This window comes from Anas platyrhynchos, chromosome 34 (assembly GCF_047663525.1).
Source record: "Anas platyrhynchos isolate ZD024472 breed Pekin duck chromosome 34, IASCAAS_PekinDuck_T2T, whole genome shotgun sequence".
Classification (NCBI taxonomy): Eukaryota; Metazoa; Chordata; class Aves; order Anseriformes; family Anatidae; genus Anas; species Anas platyrhynchos.
Window position 1 is genome coordinate 2,779,422 of NC_092622.1, and position 16,770 is coordinate 2,796,191.

The following is a 16,770-nucleotide window of genomic DNA, read 5'->3' on the forward strand; positions in this document are numbered from 1 at the left end:
ACCCCCCCACCCCCATAGCTCTGCCCCACGCCCCCCCCCCCCAGCCCCAGGACCCCCCCAGTCCCTGCCCCATACCCCAGCCCCTTCCCCACGCCCCCCCCCCAGCCCCACGCCCCCCCCCAGCCCCACACCCCAGCACGCCCTCTCCGTGTCCCTTTGCCTTTATTGTGCATTTTCAAACCAGAACCGGCTCCAAACGGGGGGAGGTCGTGGGGGTCCCGCTCGCACCCCGACCCCTGCCCGAAAGCAGCCCGCGGAGTGCACGGAGCAGGGGGGGGGGGGGCGACACCCCCGGCCTGGCCACCAGCGGGGGCCCTGAGGACGGGCACCCCAGCCCAGCCCGCCGGGCCGGGGTGTGCTGCAGGGGGGCACCCCAAAAATGTGCCCCCCCCCCCCCCCACCCAGCTCCAGCAGGGAATGGGGCAAACTGGGGCCGTCCTGCCCACGCGTCCCGCCTGCGGCAGCTGAGGGGGCCCCGGCCCCACAGGGGGACCCCAGACCCAAAGGGGGATCCCAGTCCCTAAGGGGGACCTCAGACCTAAAGGGGGGGGGGACACAGCCCCAAAGGGGGATCCCAGTCACTAAGGGGGACCCCAAATCTAGAGGGGGGGTCACAGTCCCAAAGGGGGACCCCAGACCTAAAGGGGGGGGTCATGGCCCCAAATGGGGACCCCAAACCCAAAGGGGGACCCCAGCCCCTAAGGGGGATCATGGCCTAAAAGGGGGACCCCAGCCCTAAAGGGGGGGGTCAAGGCCCCAAAGCTGAGCCCCCTGCCCCCAGACGGGGCGGACGCCGTGGGTCCTGCACCTGGGAGCACCCTGGAACGGGGTGGGGGGGGGAGTGCTTGGGGGGGGCCCTTGGGCAGAGCAGAGGAAGGGGGGGGGACACAGACCCAACCCCCCCCAACCCCATTCCCACCTTTTGGGACCCCCGGGGAGCTTCAGCTGCCGCCCCAAACCCAGCAGGGGCTGGGGGGGCTCCTTCATATCCAGTGTAAACAGCTGGGAGGAGGGGTCCGGGGGGGCCCGGGGGGGTCCCCTACGTCCTCTGGGCGTCCGCCTTGGCGAAGAGGCGGCTGTGCCAGTAGTCGGGGTTGTCGAAGGCACAGTCCGAGGCCTCCAGGCTGCGCAGGGGCTTCATGCAGCCGGGGGGGGGCCCGGGGGGGCCGCGGCAGCCGGGGCAGGGGGGGCCGGGAGGGGCCAGCACGGCCTCCATCTCCTCGTAGCCCTGCTCCTCGGCGGGGGCCGGGGTGGGGGTCTCCCCCGGCCGCATGTCGGTGTAGCCATCGTGCCGGGGGGTGGGGGGGGGTCCAGCCTCGTGTCGGGGTCCCGGCCCCCCCCCGACGCTACCCAGCGAGCGGCTGAGCCGCGGCTGCTTGTTCATGTACTCGTAGTCCTCCTCCTCCTCCCCGCGGCCCTGGGAGGGGGGTCCGGGGGGGGCACCCGGCTCCGAGCCCACCTCCATGTACTCGTAGCCCAGCTCCTCCAGTGAGGCCGGCCGTGGTGGGGGGGGGGCTCCCGGGGGGGCCCCGGGGCGCCGGTTCATGTACTCGTATTCCTCCTCCGCGTCTGGCACCAAGACCCCGGCGGGCTCTGGATCTGCGGGGGCAGGAGGTGGGGGTCAGAAAGTAGCCATCCCCCCCCCCAAATCCCACCCTCGGTGCCCCTGCTTTGATCCCGGGGCTGGTGCCGAGCATGGGACCCCCACATAGCACTGGGGCCCCCCCAGCCCCAGCCCTACAGGGATGGGTCCCCATAACCTAAACGTATTGCTGAGACCCCCACCCCTGGGTCAGGAGACCCCCCCCCAATCCCAGCCCTGCAAGGACAGGTCCCTATAACCCATAAGTGTTGCTGAGACCCCCACCCAAGGGGATGGGAGGCCCCCCAGCCCTACAAGGATGGGTCCCATTAACCTAAGACTGTTGACAAGACCCCCACCCATGGGGTCAGGAGACCCCCACCCATAGCACTGGGGCCCCCCCAGCCCCAGCCCTACAAGGATGGGTCCCCTTAACCTAAAGCTGTTGGCAAGACCCCCACCTCTGGGTCAGGAGTCCCCCACCCATGGGGTCAGGAGACCCCCCAGCCCCAGCCCTACAAGAATGGGTCCCCATAACCTAATACCATTGCTGAGCCCCCCACCCACGAGGTCAGGACACCCCCACCCTCCAAGCACACCCCCTCCCCACTCCCCCGCTTATACCAAGACCCCCCCCCCGGGGGTCTGTGCCCCTCACCCCTCCCGGCGCAGCTGGGGGTGACGTAGCCGTTGGCGTCCTCCTCGCTGCCCTCGGAGCTGGGGGGCGGGGGGGGGAAGCTCTCCCTGTGGGACAGGTAGGCGCTGTCCCCCCGCGAGCGCAGGCTGCGGCACAGGCTGCCCGCCAGCGACAGCCCCTCCGCCAGGTCCAGCTCCGACGCCGTCCCCCGGCCCTCCGACGACTCGGACACCGTGCGCCCCACCGACTCCTGGCGGCTGCGCCGGGGCAGCCGGGTCACCGTGCCCTGGGGGGGGGACATGGGGGTGGTGGGGGGGCTGCCACAGCCACCCCACGGCCACCCCACGGTGACCCCACGGCCCCCACTCTGACCCCAGAGCTCCGGCTCCTCCACCCGCCGGGGTCACCCCTTTTATCCCATCCCTTTGTCCCCCCCCACCATCATCATCCCGTTGCCCCCCCCCGTTTTCATCCCTTTTAGCCCCCGCTGTCATCCTTTCACCCCCCCCATTGTCATCTATTTGCCCCCTCTATGTTCACCTCTCCCCCCCCATTGTCATTCTTTCGCCCCCCCACCATGCTCACCCATTTGCCCCCCCCTTGTCATCCCTGTGCCCCCCCCATGGCCACCCCTTTCCCCCCACAGTCATCCCTTTGCCCCCCCATTTTCACCCCTTTTCCCCCCTATTTTCATCCTTTCGCCCCCCCTTGTCATCTATTTGCCCCCCATGGTCAGCTCTTCCCCCCCCCCTCCATTGTCATCCCCTCACCCCCCCCATGGTCACCCCTTTGCCCCCCCCCTCCCCCCCCAGTACCTGGCGGCTGCTGCCCAGGCTGGGCTGGTTCATGGGGATGTACCCGGCGGGGGGGCTCAGCAGGCTGGGGCTCTGCGAGGGGACACGGGGGGGGGCTGGCACCAAGCTAGGGGTGGGGGGATGGGGCAGAGGGTTGGGCCCCCCCACACATTGCGTAAATGGGGCTGGGGTCCCAGGGGGGTGAGGAAGAGGATGGGGGATGAGGGGGGGCCATGGGGCAGCGCCCCAGGACCCAGCCCCAGCGCAGCCGGACCCCACTGGGGGCATTTGGGGTGGGGGGCGCCGGGGGGGGCTCACCCGGGTGCAGCTGCCCCGTGGCCGGGGGGGGTAGAGGCCGGCGGTGAGGCCGAAGGACGCGTCCAGCTCCTCCTCCTCCAGCTCCAGCGTCTCCATCTCGTCCAGCTCCTTGTCGCTGAGGGTGGGGGGCTCGGCGGGCGGCGCGGCCCCGCTCTCCTGCTGCGGGACGGGGGCGTGAGGGGCCGCGGGAAGAGAGCTGGGGGGGGTCCGGGGGGGGGTCCGCGCTCACCTTGATCACCAGGTAGCGGGGGGGGTCGCGGGCCATGCGGGTGAACTCGTTGGCCAGCTCCTTGAAGGTGGGGCGGATGTTCTCGTCGATCATCCAGCCTGGGGGGGGGCACAGCGGGGGCTCAGAGCAGGGCAAGGGGGTGGGCAGCCATCCAGGACCCCCCCCAGCAGCCGGCTGAGCCCCCCCTACTCACACTTGACCATCACCATGTAGACGTCGATAGTGCAGATCTGGGGCTGCGAGAGGCGCTCGCCCTTCTCCAGCAGGTCGGGCACCTCGGCCAGCCGGATCCCGGCGTAGGGCTCGGCCCCGAAGGTCATCATCTCCCACAGCGTCACGCCTGCGGAGACGGCCCCCCCCCCATGAGCCCCTTGGGGTGGCGGGGGGCCGGGGAGGGGGGCGGCGGGGCGCCCGTGCTCACCGTAGCTCCAGACGTCGCTCTGGTGCGTGTACTTCCCGAAGTGGATGCTCTCCAGCGCCATCCACTTGATGGGCGTCTGCAGGGACAGTGGGGTCGGGGGGGGCACGGGTGGGTGAGGGGCTGGGGGGACACGGGGGGGACACGGGGACAAGGAGGGGACAGCCCACAGTGCAGGGGAACAGAGGGGATGGGGTGTTCTGTCCTGCTGGGGACATGTGGAGGGGGGTGCCCCATGGCACAGGGGATTTGGGGACACAGAAAGGGGGTGCCCTGTGGCACAGGGAATTTGCGGACCCATGGAGTGGGGGTGTATTGTGGCACAGGGGTTTTGGGGACACAGAAGGGTGGATGTTCCGTTGCACAGGAGATTTGGGGACATGCAGAGTGGGGGTGCCACATGGCACAGGGGTTTTGGGAACACAGAAAGGGGGTGCCCTGTGGCACAGGGGATTTGGGGTCCCATGGAGTAGGGGTGCCCCATGGCACAGGGTTTTGGGGACGCACACAAAGGGGGTGCCCCACGGCACAGCAGACACAGGGGCCACGGAGTCCCCGCCCGGCGCCCACCTTGACCTCGTTGTAGAAATACTTCTTGTCGTCGGGGTAGAGGAGGTCGGCGATCCCAAAGTCGGCCACCTGGGCCTGGCTGGGCGACTTGAGCAGCACGTTGCGGGCGGCCAGGTTGCGGTGCACCATGCGGTGCTCCTCCAGGTAGTACATCCCCTGCGGGGCGGCATCAGCGGGGCTGGGGGCTCAAGGGGAGGGCACACACCAAGGGGGGGAGGCACCCCCGGCCCCGGGGCACTCACCTTGGCCACCTGCACGCACCAGTTGAGCAGCAGCTGGGGGCTGATCCCGTCGCGGTTCTTGCGGACGTAGTCGAGGAGGGAGCCCAGCGGCAGGAGCTGGGTCACCAGCTGCAGCTGGGGGCCGGGGCAGATGCCCAGCAGCCGCACGATGTAGGCATGGTCCAGGCTGCCGATGGCCAGCATGTGCTGGAGGGGGGGTGGAAAGTGAGGGGGGGGCTCCGTGAGATGCGCCCGGGGCAGGATCCGGCCCGCGGTGGGGATCAGCTGCAGCCCCCCCCCCACTTACGTCGGTGACGGCGTGGAAGGACTGCTGCCCGCTCCAGTCCTGGATCACCTTGATGCTCACCGGGATCTTGATGGAGTCCCCGTCCGGGATCCAGATGCCCTGCGGGAACAGGGACGCCCCGGTGAGCGCTGTGCCTGGCCCCCGCTGCCCTCCCCAGGGCCAAGCCCCCCCCTCACCTTGTGCACGGTCCCGAACACGCCGGAGCCCAGCACCTTCAGGCGCTTCAGCTCCGTCTCCTTGAAGATGCGGGCCAGCACCTTGTTGGCCTTCTCACTGGGGTCCAGCGGCTCCAGGCTCTGCCCCGGGCAGGACGGAGACGGGGATGGAGACGGAGAGGAGGGGACCGAGAGGCAGGGACGGGGCCGGGGGGATGGAAGCAGACAGGGGTGAGGACGGGTCTCAGGGATGGACACCGTGGATGGGGGTGGACGGAGGCAGAAAAGGACCGGGATGGAAAAGGGCAAAGCCCCCACACCCATCGTCCCCCCCCACCCCACAGCCCCGAGCCCCCGCCCTCCCGCTCACCTCTCCCCTCTCCAGGTAGCGCCGCATCGCCCGCTTCTTCTGGATCTTCTTGCCGCGCCAGTAGAGCAGGGAGAGGAGGAAGCAGGAGCAGGAGAGGAAGAGCCCGCTGACCACCAGCACCGCGATCACCGTGGGGGCTTTCCTGGGCACGGGGGGACGGGGCTCAGCTCTGGCTGCTGCCGTGCCCCACGCGCTTCCCACGGTCATCCCCAGTGTGGGGGCGATGCCCCAGCCCCACGGGGGGAGCACCGGGGTGGGATCAACCCTACAGGAGTGCACCGGGGGGTTGCCCCGAGCACCCACATGGGCAGGGAAAGTCCCTGAGCAGCGCGGCGCAGCATGGAGCAGCACGGCACAGGGCAGCTTGGTGTGATGTGGCACGGTGCAGCATGGCACGGCACGGCATGGCACAGCACAGCATGGCACAGCTCGGTGTGACATGGCATGGAGCAGCACGGCACAGGGCAGCATGGCACGGCACAGCGTGATGTAACGGGGCACAGAGGTTTGGGGAACACAGAAGGGGGGATGTCCCATGGCACAGGGGATTCGGGGACACAGAAGAAGGGTGCCCCATGGCACAGGGTTTTGGAGACACACACAAAGGGGGTGCCCCACGGCACAGCAGACACAGGGCACAGCACAGGGCAGCACAGCATGGCATGGCGCAGTGCAGCAGGGCTCGGCACAGCAGGGCACGGCTCAGCACAGCGTGGCACAGCTCAGTGTGATGTGGCACAGTGCAGCATGGCACGGCTTGGCACAGCACAGCGTGGCACAGCCCAGCATGGCACAGCTTGGTGTGACACAGCACGGCGCAGCATGGCACAGCACAGCAGAGCTCAGTTTGACATGGCACGGTGCAGCATGGCACGGCACGGCACAGCACAGCTCAGTGTGCCATGGCACAGCACGGCATGGTGTGGCACAAAACAGCCCCAGGATGCACAGCTCTGCGCTTGGTGTGGCACAGCACAGCACAGCACCGCGATCCCAGGGCCCCCCAGTCCCCCCCAGTCCCCCCTGTACCTGGAGCTGGGCAGGGCGTCCCCCAGGCAGTCCCGCAGCAGCGGCCCCAGGCACCTGCGGGGGCAGAGCGGGGATGAGACCCTTGCACCCCCACGGCACCCCCCCACCAGCCCCCCCAGGCCCCCACGCACCCCCGGGTGCAGTTCTCGTGGCAGGGCCGGCACTCGCGGCTGGCGTCCGGGTACTTGTAGATGGGGCCGCGCTCGCCCAGGATGCCCTCGGGGCAGCTCTCCACGCAGTGGGGCCCGTCCCGGTAGTGGGCACAGCGGGTGCAGGTGTCAGCACCCTGTGGGGTGGGTGGGTGGGGGGTGAGAAAGTGTTGGGGACCCTCGGGGACACCCCCACCGCAGGTCCCCGGGTGCAGCCGTACCGAGCCGTTGCAGGTGATGCCGCCCTCGATCAGCTCGCACTCGGGGTGGCACTCGAAGCACTCGGTCCCATGGGCGAATTCCCGCGTCTCCCTGCGAGGGGACAGGGTGAGGGTCACCAGCGAGCCCACCCCAGCACCCCGGGGGCGGTGCCACCAGCCCACCCTGGTGTCCTGCCAGCCCCGGTGCCCTCCGTGGGGTCTGTCCCACCCCAGTGCCCACCCCGGTGCCCTCCTGTAGGGTTGATCTCACCCCAGTGCCCACCCTGGGGTCTGTCCCCTGGGGTTGATCCCACTCCAGTGCCCACCCCCATGCCCACCTCAGGCTTGATCCCACCCTGGTGCCCACCCTGGTGCCCTCCTGTAGGATTGATCTCACCCCAGTGCCCACGCTGGGGGCTGTCCCCTGGGATTGATCCCACCCTGGTGCCCACCCCAGGGTCCATCCCCTGGGATTGATCCCATCCCAGTGCCCACCCCGGCACCCTCCTGTAGGGTTGATCCCATCCCAGTGCCCACCCTGGTGTCCCACCCCTGGGGTTGATCCCCCCCCCAATTGCCCACCCTGGTGCCCACCCCCGGCTGCTCCTCACCCCTCGGTGAAGTGGCAGGAGGCCACGCAGACCCCGCGGCGGCTGTAGTGCTGGCAGGACAGGCACTGCTCGGGGCCGGGACCCCAGCACCCATCGGCGGAGCACAGCGGGTCGCACACCTTCCCCTCTTGCTCTGCGGGGAACAGGGCTCAGCGCAGCGCCCCCCGGCCCCCCAATTCCCCCCAATCACCCCCAATTCCCCATCCCAGGGGGCAGGGGACGCGGGCGGCCCCCGACTCACGGCACTTGCTGCGGGGTTTGTTGTTCTTGATGTCGAGGTCGGCGCGGCGGCGGCTGAGCGCTGCCCACTGCACGGTGTGCAGGTAGCAGAGGCGCCGGTTCTCGGTGATGTACACCCGGCCAGCGCTCACCTCCCGCAGCGAGCGCAGCCCCAGGGACGTCACGTTCTCGTTCTTCATGATGAGCAGCGAGAAGCCCCGGCTGCGGGGCGGGGGGTCAGGGGGAAATGAGGGGATGGGGGCACGGGGGGAAATAATTAGGGGATGGGGGAGCAGGGGAAAGTAATGGGATGGGGGAATGGGGGAAAATGAGGGGATGGGGGAATGGGGAAAAAAAATGGATGGGGGAATGGGGATGTGCAGGTGAGGGATGTAGGCGCAGGAATGATGGGGGGTGTGGGGATGCAGGAAAATAATGGGATGGGGGAATTGGAGGAAAATAATGGGATGGGGAACAGATGGGGGGTGATGGAGGAGGTGCAGATGAGGGATGTAGGGACGGGGAATGATGGGGGGGCACAGGGATGAGGGAAAATAATGGGATGGGGGAATGGGGAACAGCCAGGGGGTGACAGAGGGCGTGCAGATGAGGGATTCAGGGACAGGGAACGATGTGGGGATGGGGGACACAGGGATGGAGGGCACAGGGATGGGGGGCGCAGGGATGGGGGGCGCAGGGATGGGGGGCGCAGGGGCCGGGGGACGTGTCGGGGCCATGGGGCCGGGCACTCACTTGTAGAGGCTCCGTCCCCCGATGGTGACCAGGTTGGAGAAGACGCTGAAGTTGTGCATGTGCTTGGGCCAGGACTGGATGTTGAGGTACCCTGGGGGAGGCCGGGCCGGGCTCAAGGAGGGGGTCCCGCACCCCCCCCCCCCCCAGCAGCCCCGCGCCCCCCGGCAGCCCCGCGCCTCACCCGTGATCTCCCGCACCGTCCGGAAGACGTTCAGCTTCTCAGGGTCCAGCGCCGAGATGTTGCGCCAGGGGTCCCTGCGGGGCCGCAGCCGTCAGCCCGAGCAGGGGCCGAGCCCCCCAAACCCCCTGCCCCCCCCCTAAATCCCCCCCCCCCGCTCACCCCTCCAGGCCGGTGATGAGGAAATCCAGGTTGCCCAGGATCTTGGTGCAGTTCACGAAGGTGTCGATGTTGCTGGAGTCCACGGTCTGGTACTTGCTGCCAGCCCCCGTGCCCTCGCAGGCTGCGGGATGGGGAGGGTCAGAGCCCGTCCTGCCCCCCCCTGCCCCCCCACAGCCCCCTCCCCGTACCCTTGGGGCACAGCCCCGAGCAGGGCTCGCACATCTTCAGCCCGTTCTTCTCCACTTCCATCTTGTCGTTGGGGCAGGCGCGCACGCAGGAGCTCTGATCCACCACGAAATTATCTGTGGGGACGGGGGGGGGGGGCTCGTGGTTAGACCCCGGCCCCCCCTAGAGCCCTTCCCCCCCCCCCCCGGCACCCTCCCCGGCGCCCTGCTCACGCGGGCAGCTCCGGACGCAGATGCCCCCGTACTGGTACTTGGTGTCGGGGTTGGGCTCCAGCTGGAAGGTCAGCTTGTTGTAGATGAGGGGCTGGGGGCACAGGGGCACGCACGCCCCGCTGTCGTTGAAGTGCCGGCACGCCTGCGGGGACAGCAACGGGGCTGTCAGGGTGCGGACAGACGGACGGACACCGGGGCGCATGGACAGATGGACGGACACTGGGGATGGACACCGGGGTGCACGGGCAGACAGATGGACACTGGGGACAGACATCGGGGCATACAGACAGACAGAAGGACACCGGGGTGCACAGGTGGACAGAAGGACACTGGGGAGCACGGACAGACGGACAGACACCAGGGACAGACACCGGGGTGCACGGACAGACGGACACTGGGGACAGACACCAGGGCGCGTGGATCAGCTCCCTCCCCGCAGACAGACAGAAGGATGGGGAACACCGACGGACACACGGACAGACAGGCGCAGGCAGACTGACGGACAGACAGAGCAGCAGACACACGGACAGACGGACAAACGGACAGACGGACACACGGACAGAGCTCCCCCACCCCCCATGGGAAGCTTTGCCCCATGCGCACCCCAGGGGCACGCAGGCGAGGCCCCTCCCCATCCACGCGCAGACGGACGGACACGCGGGTGGATGGACGGACACGCAGGGGGACAGACGGACAGACAGACATGCGGGGGGGGGACAGACGGACGGACGGACAGCCACGCAGCCCCCACGTACGAAGCAGTGTGTCTGCCGGGGGCCGGTGCAGCCCCCCGCGCACTCCTCGTGGCAGCACTCGTTGGGCGCCCGCCCGAAGCAGCGCCCGTTGCACTGGGGGGCGCAGATGGTCTTGGTCACTGCGGGGAGGGAGGGGGTGAGCGGGACCCGGGCCGGGACCCCTCCCAAGCCCCCCCAGCCTCCCCGGTACCCACATTTCTGGCAGTCCTCGGGGCCGGGTCCCCAGCAGTGCCCGCCGCAGCTCTCGTGGCATGGGGCGCCTGTGGAAGCGCGGGGGGATCAGTCTGGGGTGCGGGACCCCCCCCCAGCCCTCCATGCCCCCCCCCCACGCACATGCCCTGCCATTGTCCCCCACCACGGGCTCCAGCCGGGTGTCCCGCATGATGTCCTTCCACTCCACCGTGTCCACGTGGCAGAGCTGCTCGTTCTTCTCGATGTAGACGCCGCCAGCCAGGATTTCTGCGGGGAGCGGCCATGGGTGCTGGGGCTGTGCCCCCCCAGCTCTGTCCGGCACCGGGGGGCTACTGGGGGGGGGGGGGAAACCAGGAGAGGAGGGTACAGCCCCGGGGGGCTCAGAGCGGGATTGGGGTGCGCAGTGTGGGGAGCGAGAGGGGATGGCACCGCAATGGGATGGGAATTGGGGGACACCAGGGGACGGCACTGTAATGGGAGGGGGACCAGGGGCACTGGGGGACAGCACCACAATGGGATTGGGACTGGGGACCGTGGGGGGACAGTACTGTAATGGGATGGGGACTGGGGGCACTGGGGGGACAGCACTGTAATGGGATGGGAATCGGGGAACACCAGGGGACGGCACTGCAATGGGATGGGGACCAGGGGGCACCACCGCAAGGGGACGGGGACAACGGGGACCCGGTGCAGCTCCAGGACGGGGACCGCGGGGGCACGGCGCGGCTCTGGGACGGGGGACCGCGGGTCCCACCTGTGAGCTGGTTGAGGCCGAGCTGGCGCAGGGCGTGCGTGGTGTTGGGGTTGTAGTTGAGCAGCACGAAGAGCGCGTACTTCTCCTCGTAGAACTGGGTGCCGCGGATCACGCGCAGGTTCTGCAGCGGCAGCGAGGCGAAGACGTTCATGGCGATCAGGATGTAGCCCGTCACCTCCCGGATGGTCTGCGGGGACAGGACGGGGACGGGGACGGGTGAGCCCCCGCGGCCGGCGGGTGGGAGGGGGCCCGCGCCCGCGCCCCCCCCTCACCTGCAGGAAGGAGAGGTCCTGCGTGTGGTCGATGAGGACGATCTCCAGGTTGCCCATCACGATCTCGCAGTTGTTGTACATCTTGTGCAGCGTCTGGTACTGGTGCTGTGCGTCCCCCGTCACGCTCAGCCCGTTCAGCGTCCCCGCGCACACTGCGGGTGGGGACATTTGGGTGCCCCATGGGGACGGGCAGGCACCACCGGGCACCCCCCTGTGCCCCCAACTGCTGGCCACATCGACCCTAGTGCTGGCCACGACCCCCCCGGTGCTGGCCACGTTCCCCACCTGATGGCCACATCCATGTCTCCCCTGGACATGTCCCCCATAGGGTCCCTCTCCCACCCCCAGTGGCTGTGCCCCCCCAATTGCCATGTTCCCCCCCCAGTGTCCTGTCGCATTACCCCCGTCCCTCCCACCCTACCACGACCCCTTCACTCCCCCCACGGTGCCCCCCCCCATGCAGGTCATGGAGATGCCTCAAGCTGCTCCCGTCCCCTCCATGGTGGTGCCCCCCCCCTCGGTGTCCCCGTCCCCCGTCCCACCCCCCCCCCGGCGTCCCCGCCCTCCCCTGCGCAGCGCCCGAACCGGCCGGGCAAGGGTTGCGCAAGGCGGGTGCCGCGGGCAGGGCCCCCCCCTCCCGGCGCTCCCGCGACGCCCGGACTTCGGACTCCCGGCCCGGCCCCCCCGAAATCCCTGCGGGCACCGAGGGGCCCTGGCCCCGGCCCCCCCCCCCCCCCAAAACCCCGGCCCTGGGGTTAATGATTCCCCCGGCCCCCCCCCGCGCCGGGGCAGACAGGGCCCCTTTGTGCGCGGGGCAGGATGCGGCCCCCTCCCCGCAGCCACACAAAGGGGCGATTGTGGAGAGCGGGACGGGGGGAGCCGAGCCCCCCGAAACGCGGCGGGAGGGGGGGGCCCCGCACCCCCGGGGGCTCAGCCCGGGCCCAGACGTGACTCAGGCCCCGCGGGGGGGGCGCGGGGCGGTCAATGGCAGCTTTGTCTGGGCCGGCGCGGGGGCCGATAAGGGCCCGCGCCCCCCCGGGGGGGGGGGGTGCAGAGAACGGGCAGCTCGGTGCAGGCGCAGGAAGGGGCGCGGGGCCCCCCTCCGCAGCAGCCCCGCGCCTCCCCCCAGCCAGCAGAGCTATTTCCATAGGGAAGGGGCTATAAAAAGGTCCCAGCTGCGTGGGGGCACGGCCCGGGGAGGGGCAGGGCCAAGGCAGGGGCTGGGACCCCCAACCCAAAGCTGGGGGGGGCTGAGATGGGTGCCCAGGCGCAGAGCCGGCCCCGGGGGGCAGCGGGGGTCCGGGGACGTGCGGTGCTGAGGGGGTGGGGGGGGGTGACCCAGGACGGGCCCCCCCCGGGCCGGGACCCCTGCGTGCACCTGCCCGCGGCGGGGAGGGGGCTGGCGCCGGCCCCGCCGGGCGTTATCAGCGCGGCCCCCGCCGGCAGCTCCGGCACGCCGCTGCTATCTGCCCGCGTGCCTCCGCGGCCCCCCCGGCCCCCCGCCAGGAATAGCACCGGGGCCCGGCCCCGCCGGTGGGGGCTGGGGGAGGCGGGGAAGGGACCGGGGACCCCGACCTCCTGCCCCCGGTCCCGCGGGCGGCACAAAGGGGGCTGTGTGCGCGGGGGCGGCCGCTGCCGGGGGGCCGGATCCCGGCTCCGAACAAAGCCGGGCTCTGAGACGGGACCGGGGGGCTGCGGGTGGGGTCGGAGGGGGGCGCGGAGCCGGTGCTGCTCATCCCGGGACCGGCACCGGGGGGTCCCCGAGCGGGAGCCGCCCGCGGCACCACGGGGAGCCGGCACCCGGTGCTGGTGCGCGCCCGGTCCTGGAGTGCCCCCCGGTCCCGCAGTGCCCCCCGGCCGTCGTGCAGGAGCAGCCCGGGGCAGGGCCGGTGGCACATGGCCGGTGCCGGTGCCGCCACGGGGCCGCGGGCGCCGCGCACACCTCGCACGTTCGCCACCGCCGCGCCCGGCCCCACCTTCGCGTCCTGCCCTCGGTGTTTTCCTTTTGGGGTTGAAAAACAACTCCCGGGCGGCCCGATCCTTCCGGGAGCTGCGCCCCAACCCTCCCGCAGCGGCGGGGCCGGGGGTCCTGGGGGGCTCCGGCTGTGCCGCCCCCACCCCGGGCCGGATCCCGGCACGGCCCGAAATAGCCCCGGCAGCTGCGGGGGGCGCAGGTGCCTGCACCGCGGGGGGGGCTCGGTGCCGGGAGGGACGGGACGGGGGCACGGGGAGAGCCCCGCGCGTTGTGCCGGGACCGGAGCCCCCCTGGGCGCACACAGCGGGGCCGAGGCTGCCCCCGGGTCGGGGCACCGGGCACGGGGCGGGGGTCCCGGGGAAGGGGGCGCGGGGGGCTGCCGGCACCGGCCGCACCCCCGGGTCCGCTTTCCCCCCCGTTTGCTCCGGGACCCCCCCAGCACCCGGTAGCGCGAACCAGCCCCGTCCCCGCCGCTGCCGGGACCCTCCCGGGCGCTCCCGGTTCCACCGCACCCCGGTGCCCCCGAGCGCTCCCGGTGCCCTCCCCGGCCCCGGCTCCCCGAGCTCCCGCTCCCTCCGCACGCCCCGGTCCCCCCCAGCTCCCCGCTCCTCGCGTGCGCCCCGGTGTCCCCGAGCTGCCCGGTGCCCCCGAGCGCTCCCGGTGCCCGGTGCCCACCTGCTTGCCCGGTGCCCGGTGCCGGGGCGCGGAGCAGCAGCAGCAGCAGCAGCAGCGGCGGCGGCGGCGCCCGGGGCCGGGGCCGGGCCATCCTCGGCGCCTCTCGGCGGAGCGGCGGAGCGGGGCCCGGCGGGCTGCGGCGTGCCCGGGCGCGGCGGGGGGAATGCACCTGGCGCGGGGCCGCCGGGGCGGGCCGGGGCCGGGGCAGGGACCGGGACCGGGCGGGGCGGAGCCGGGGCGGGGCGGGGGCGGCGGGGCACCCACCCCCGGGACAGCCCGGCCCGGAGCGGCGGAGACACCCCCAGGACCCGTGGGGGGGGGCGGAGGGGAGCAGGGGCTGCTCGGCTCTGCCGTAGCCCCCAGACCCCGCTCGGTCCCCCCGGGTCCCCTCCGGCAGGGGCTGGTCCGGCTGCAGCCCCCCCACGGCAAAGCCCGGCCCTGCTGGGGGTCGGGGCGCTGCCACCCCCCCCGGGCTGGACCCAGGGAGAAGACCCTGGGGAGGACGCGGCCCCCTCCCTCCCCGAGCAGCCCCACACGGGCAGGGGCTACCGGGGACGTTCCCCCCCCACCCAACACACACCCCAACACCTCCCCAGCCACCTGCAGGACTGGGGGGGGGACCCAGCACCGCCCCCCCGGACTCACTACCAGGGGCGCTCTGCAGCCCCCCACCCTCTGCACATCTCTGGAGCAAAACCAAGACCCCCCCCTCATAACGAAGGGGGTGGGAGCCCCCCCAGAACACCCCGTGGATCTCCCCCAAACACCCGTGCTGACCCCAGAGCGACTCGCGGCCCCCCCCCCGCCCCCCCCCCGCCCGACAGGCACAGAGCCAGGTTTGGAGTCAAGTCCTTTATTCAGGCTGCACTCGGGGACATTTTCAGCCTGGGGACGTTTCCAGCTGCAGTCTCCTTACATGGGCTTGGGGGGAGGTCGCGGGGCTGCGCCCTGCAAGAGAAAAGGGAGCGTCAGCGAGATGCAGGGGGGGCATTCCCCAACCCCCCCCCCCGTTTGGGGCCACCCTCCCGACGCCCCCCAATACGCCCCCCCGATACGTACCGCCGGCCTGAAGCGGGGCGGGGGGGTCCGGTCCTTGCGCGCCTCCCGCGAGCGGTTCCTCACCACCTTGCTGTGGATGGCGCAGCTGACGCAGTAATGCAGCTTCACGTACAGCTTGGGCAGGACGTAGGCTGGGGGGGGGACAGGGGGTCAGCCCCAGCTCCGCTCCCCCCCAGAAAATGCCCAAGGGGGGCTGAGGGACTTATAAAAAGCTGGGGGGTGACTCTGTGCTCAGTTGGATGTTGACAGGGCGAAGGGGAATGGCTTTAAACCAAAGGAGGGGAGAATTAGATCAGGACAGGAGGAAATTCTCCCCTCAGAGGGCAGTGGGGCGCTGGAAGGGGTTGCCCAGATAGGCCGGGGATGCCCCAACCCCGGAGGGGCTCAGGACCAGGCTGGGTGAGGCCCTGAGCACCCTGACCTCGCGGGTGGCATCGCTGCCTGTGGCAGGGGGCTGCAGCTGGGTGTTTTGAGGCTCTTTCCAATCCAGGCCGTTCTGTTCTATTTTATGACCCCATCCCAGCCCCGTGCAGAAGACGAGAGGCAGTTGTGGGGCTGAGATGAGGGGGGGGACACAGAACCTGCAGGTGCTGACAGTGCCTGGATGCTGGCACCGCAGCCGCCCGCTGGGACCGGGGTCGGGCCCGTTACTGGGGGGGGGGAACCACGGCACAGGGACACCCCCCCAGCGCCCGTCCCGCTGCCCTTACAGTCGAAGACGCTGGCCTCCGAGATGTCCCTGACCGCCGCGGCCTCGACGATGTTCCTGATGACAAACTTCTTGATGGCCTTGTCCTTGGGGACGCAGCGGGCGCAGTTGGTGCACCGGATGGGCTGGACATGGCCGCGGCCCTTCTTGGCCCGGCCGTTGTTCCTCCTCTTCTTGGTCTGCGAGGGCAGGGGAGGGGATGGAGCTCGGAGCCCGCAACCCCCTGAGTCCCCCCCACACCCCAATGGTGCCCCCACAGCCCCGTTCTGCCCCCCAACCCCGTATTTCCCCCGGCCCCACAGGGACCCCTAACCCCACATCCCCCCTAACCCTTACGGCCCCCCCCACCCCACCAGGAGCCCCCCAATCCCAGAACCCTTCCTACCCCACAGCCCCCCCCACCCCACAGGGACCCCCCCCAGCCCCACACGAAGCCCCCCAACCCCTCCTGCCCCGTAAGACCACCCCCCCACATCCCCCCCACCCTTCATGGACCCCCCCCACCCCATAACCCCTCCTGCCCCATAGGGATCCCCCCCCCCATCGACCCCTGCCCCAGACCCCCCCCGCCCCTCATGGACCCCCCCCGCCCCCAAACACCCCCAAACACCCCCGCCCCCCCGCCGCACCCCTCGCCCTATGGAGCCCCCCCAACCCCCGTGTTGCCCCCCATCACCCCACGACCCCCCCGCCCCCCCCAACCTCCCCCTTACCCCCCAGGACCCCCCCACAGCCCCCCCGCGGCCTCCTGTGCCCCACACGCGGCCCTCAGGGCCTCCCCCCCTCGGCCCACTCCGGCTCCCCCCGGCCCCCCCAGGCCCTCTTCGCCCCCCCGGCCGCCCCCTGCCCCTCCCGATGCCCCCCCCGGTGCCCCCAGAGCCCCCCGGAGCCCCCCGGCCCCCCCCGGCCGCGCCGCCCTCACCATCTCGCTGCCGGGGCGGCGAAAGAGGGCCCGGCCGCCGCGCCGCCGCGCTTATATACGGATCCCTCCGCCCGGAAGAAGCCCCGTCACGGCCCCGCGCCCATCCCGGACCCTCCGAGCCCCTCTAGGCCCCTCGGCTCGGCCCTGTGGGCAGGGC

General features: G+C 71.2%; 2 protein-coding genes across 4 annotated transcripts; both read right to left on the minus strand.

Annotated features, from left to right (window-relative positions):
• Positions 1 to 145: 145 nt before the first annotated feature.
• On the minus strand, positions 146 to 14,108 carry ERBB3 (erb-b2 receptor tyrosine kinase 3). 3 transcript variants are annotated; one of them, XR_011806081.1, is made up of 29 exons: positions 13,924 to 14,108; positions 11,274 to 11,425; positions 11,002 to 11,188; positions 10,389 to 10,514; positions 10,250 to 10,315; positions 10,056 to 10,174; positions 9,301 to 9,442; positions 9,091 to 9,204; positions 8,903 to 9,023; positions 8,744 to 8,817; positions 8,563 to 8,653; positions 7,832 to 8,031; positions 7,591 to 7,723; positions 7,001 to 7,091; positions 6,762 to 6,916; positions 6,631 to 6,684; positions 5,602 to 5,743; positions 5,253 to 5,372; positions 5,077 to 5,175; positions 4,791 to 4,976; positions 4,549 to 4,704; positions 3,982 to 4,057; positions 3,754 to 3,900; positions 3,561 to 3,658; positions 3,332 to 3,490; positions 3,035 to 3,106; positions 2,241 to 2,505; positions 679 to 1,599; positions 146 to 638 (listed from the first exon to the last, which is right to left on the minus strand). XR_011806081.1 is itself a non-coding variant. In XM_038171559.2 (28 exons), the coding sequence occupies exons 1-28, from the start codon at positions 14,012 to 14,014 to the stop codon at positions 1,040 to 1,042; spliced, it is 3,996 nt and encodes a 1,331-aa protein (XP_038027487.2). In that variant the 5' UTR covers positions 14,015 to 14,108; the 3' UTR covers positions 146 to 1,039. The 3 variants fall into 3 exon arrangements, 2 of the variants coding, with proteins under 2 accessions (XP_038027487.2, XP_071887896.1); XM_038171559.2 differs by having other exon boundaries at positions 146 to 1,599; XM_072031795.1 differs by having other exon boundaries at positions 146 to 1,599; positions 3,332 to 3,487; positions 13,924 to 14,107.
• A 652-nt stretch (positions 14,109 to 14,760) lies between these two features.
• On the minus strand, positions 14,761 to 16,770 carry RPS26 (ribosomal protein S26). Its single transcript, XM_027445623.3, has 4 exons — positions 16,614 to 16,770; positions 15,693 to 15,870; positions 14,983 to 15,113; positions 14,761 to 14,871 (listed from the first exon to the last, which is right to left on the minus strand). Exons 1-4 carry the CDS (start codon positions 16,614 to 16,616, stop codon positions 14,836 to 14,838), a joined length of 348 nt encoding a protein of 115 aa, XP_027301424.1. The 5' UTR covers positions 16,617 to 16,770; the 3' UTR covers positions 14,761 to 14,835.

Excerpts from the sequence above, each read along its gene's own strand:
- ERBB3 (XM_038171559.2), bottom strand. The coding sequence starts at position 14,014 with ATGGCCCGGCCCCGGCCCCGGGCGCCGCCGCCGCCGCTGCTGCTGCTG. Across the intron at positions 4,977-5,076 it reads CCTTCCACGCCGTCACCGAC|CACATGCTGGCCATCGGCAG; the intron begins GTAAGTGGGGGG and ends CCCCCCCTCCAG. Across the intron at positions 3,659-3,753 it reads CTACATGGTGATGGTCAAGT|GCTGGATGATCGACGAGAAC; the intron begins GTGAGTAGGGGG and ends GCCCCCCCCCAG.
- RPS26 (XM_027445623.3), bottom strand. Across the intron at positions 15,114-15,692 it reads GGAGGCCAGCGTCTTCGACT|CCTACGTCCTGCCCAAGCTG; the intron begins GTAAGGGCAGCG and ends TCCCCCCCCCAG. Across the intron at positions 14,872-14,982 it reads CGCCCCGCTTCAGGCCGGCG|GGCGCAGCCCCGCGACCTCC; the intron begins GTACGTATCGGG and ends TTTCTCTTGCAG.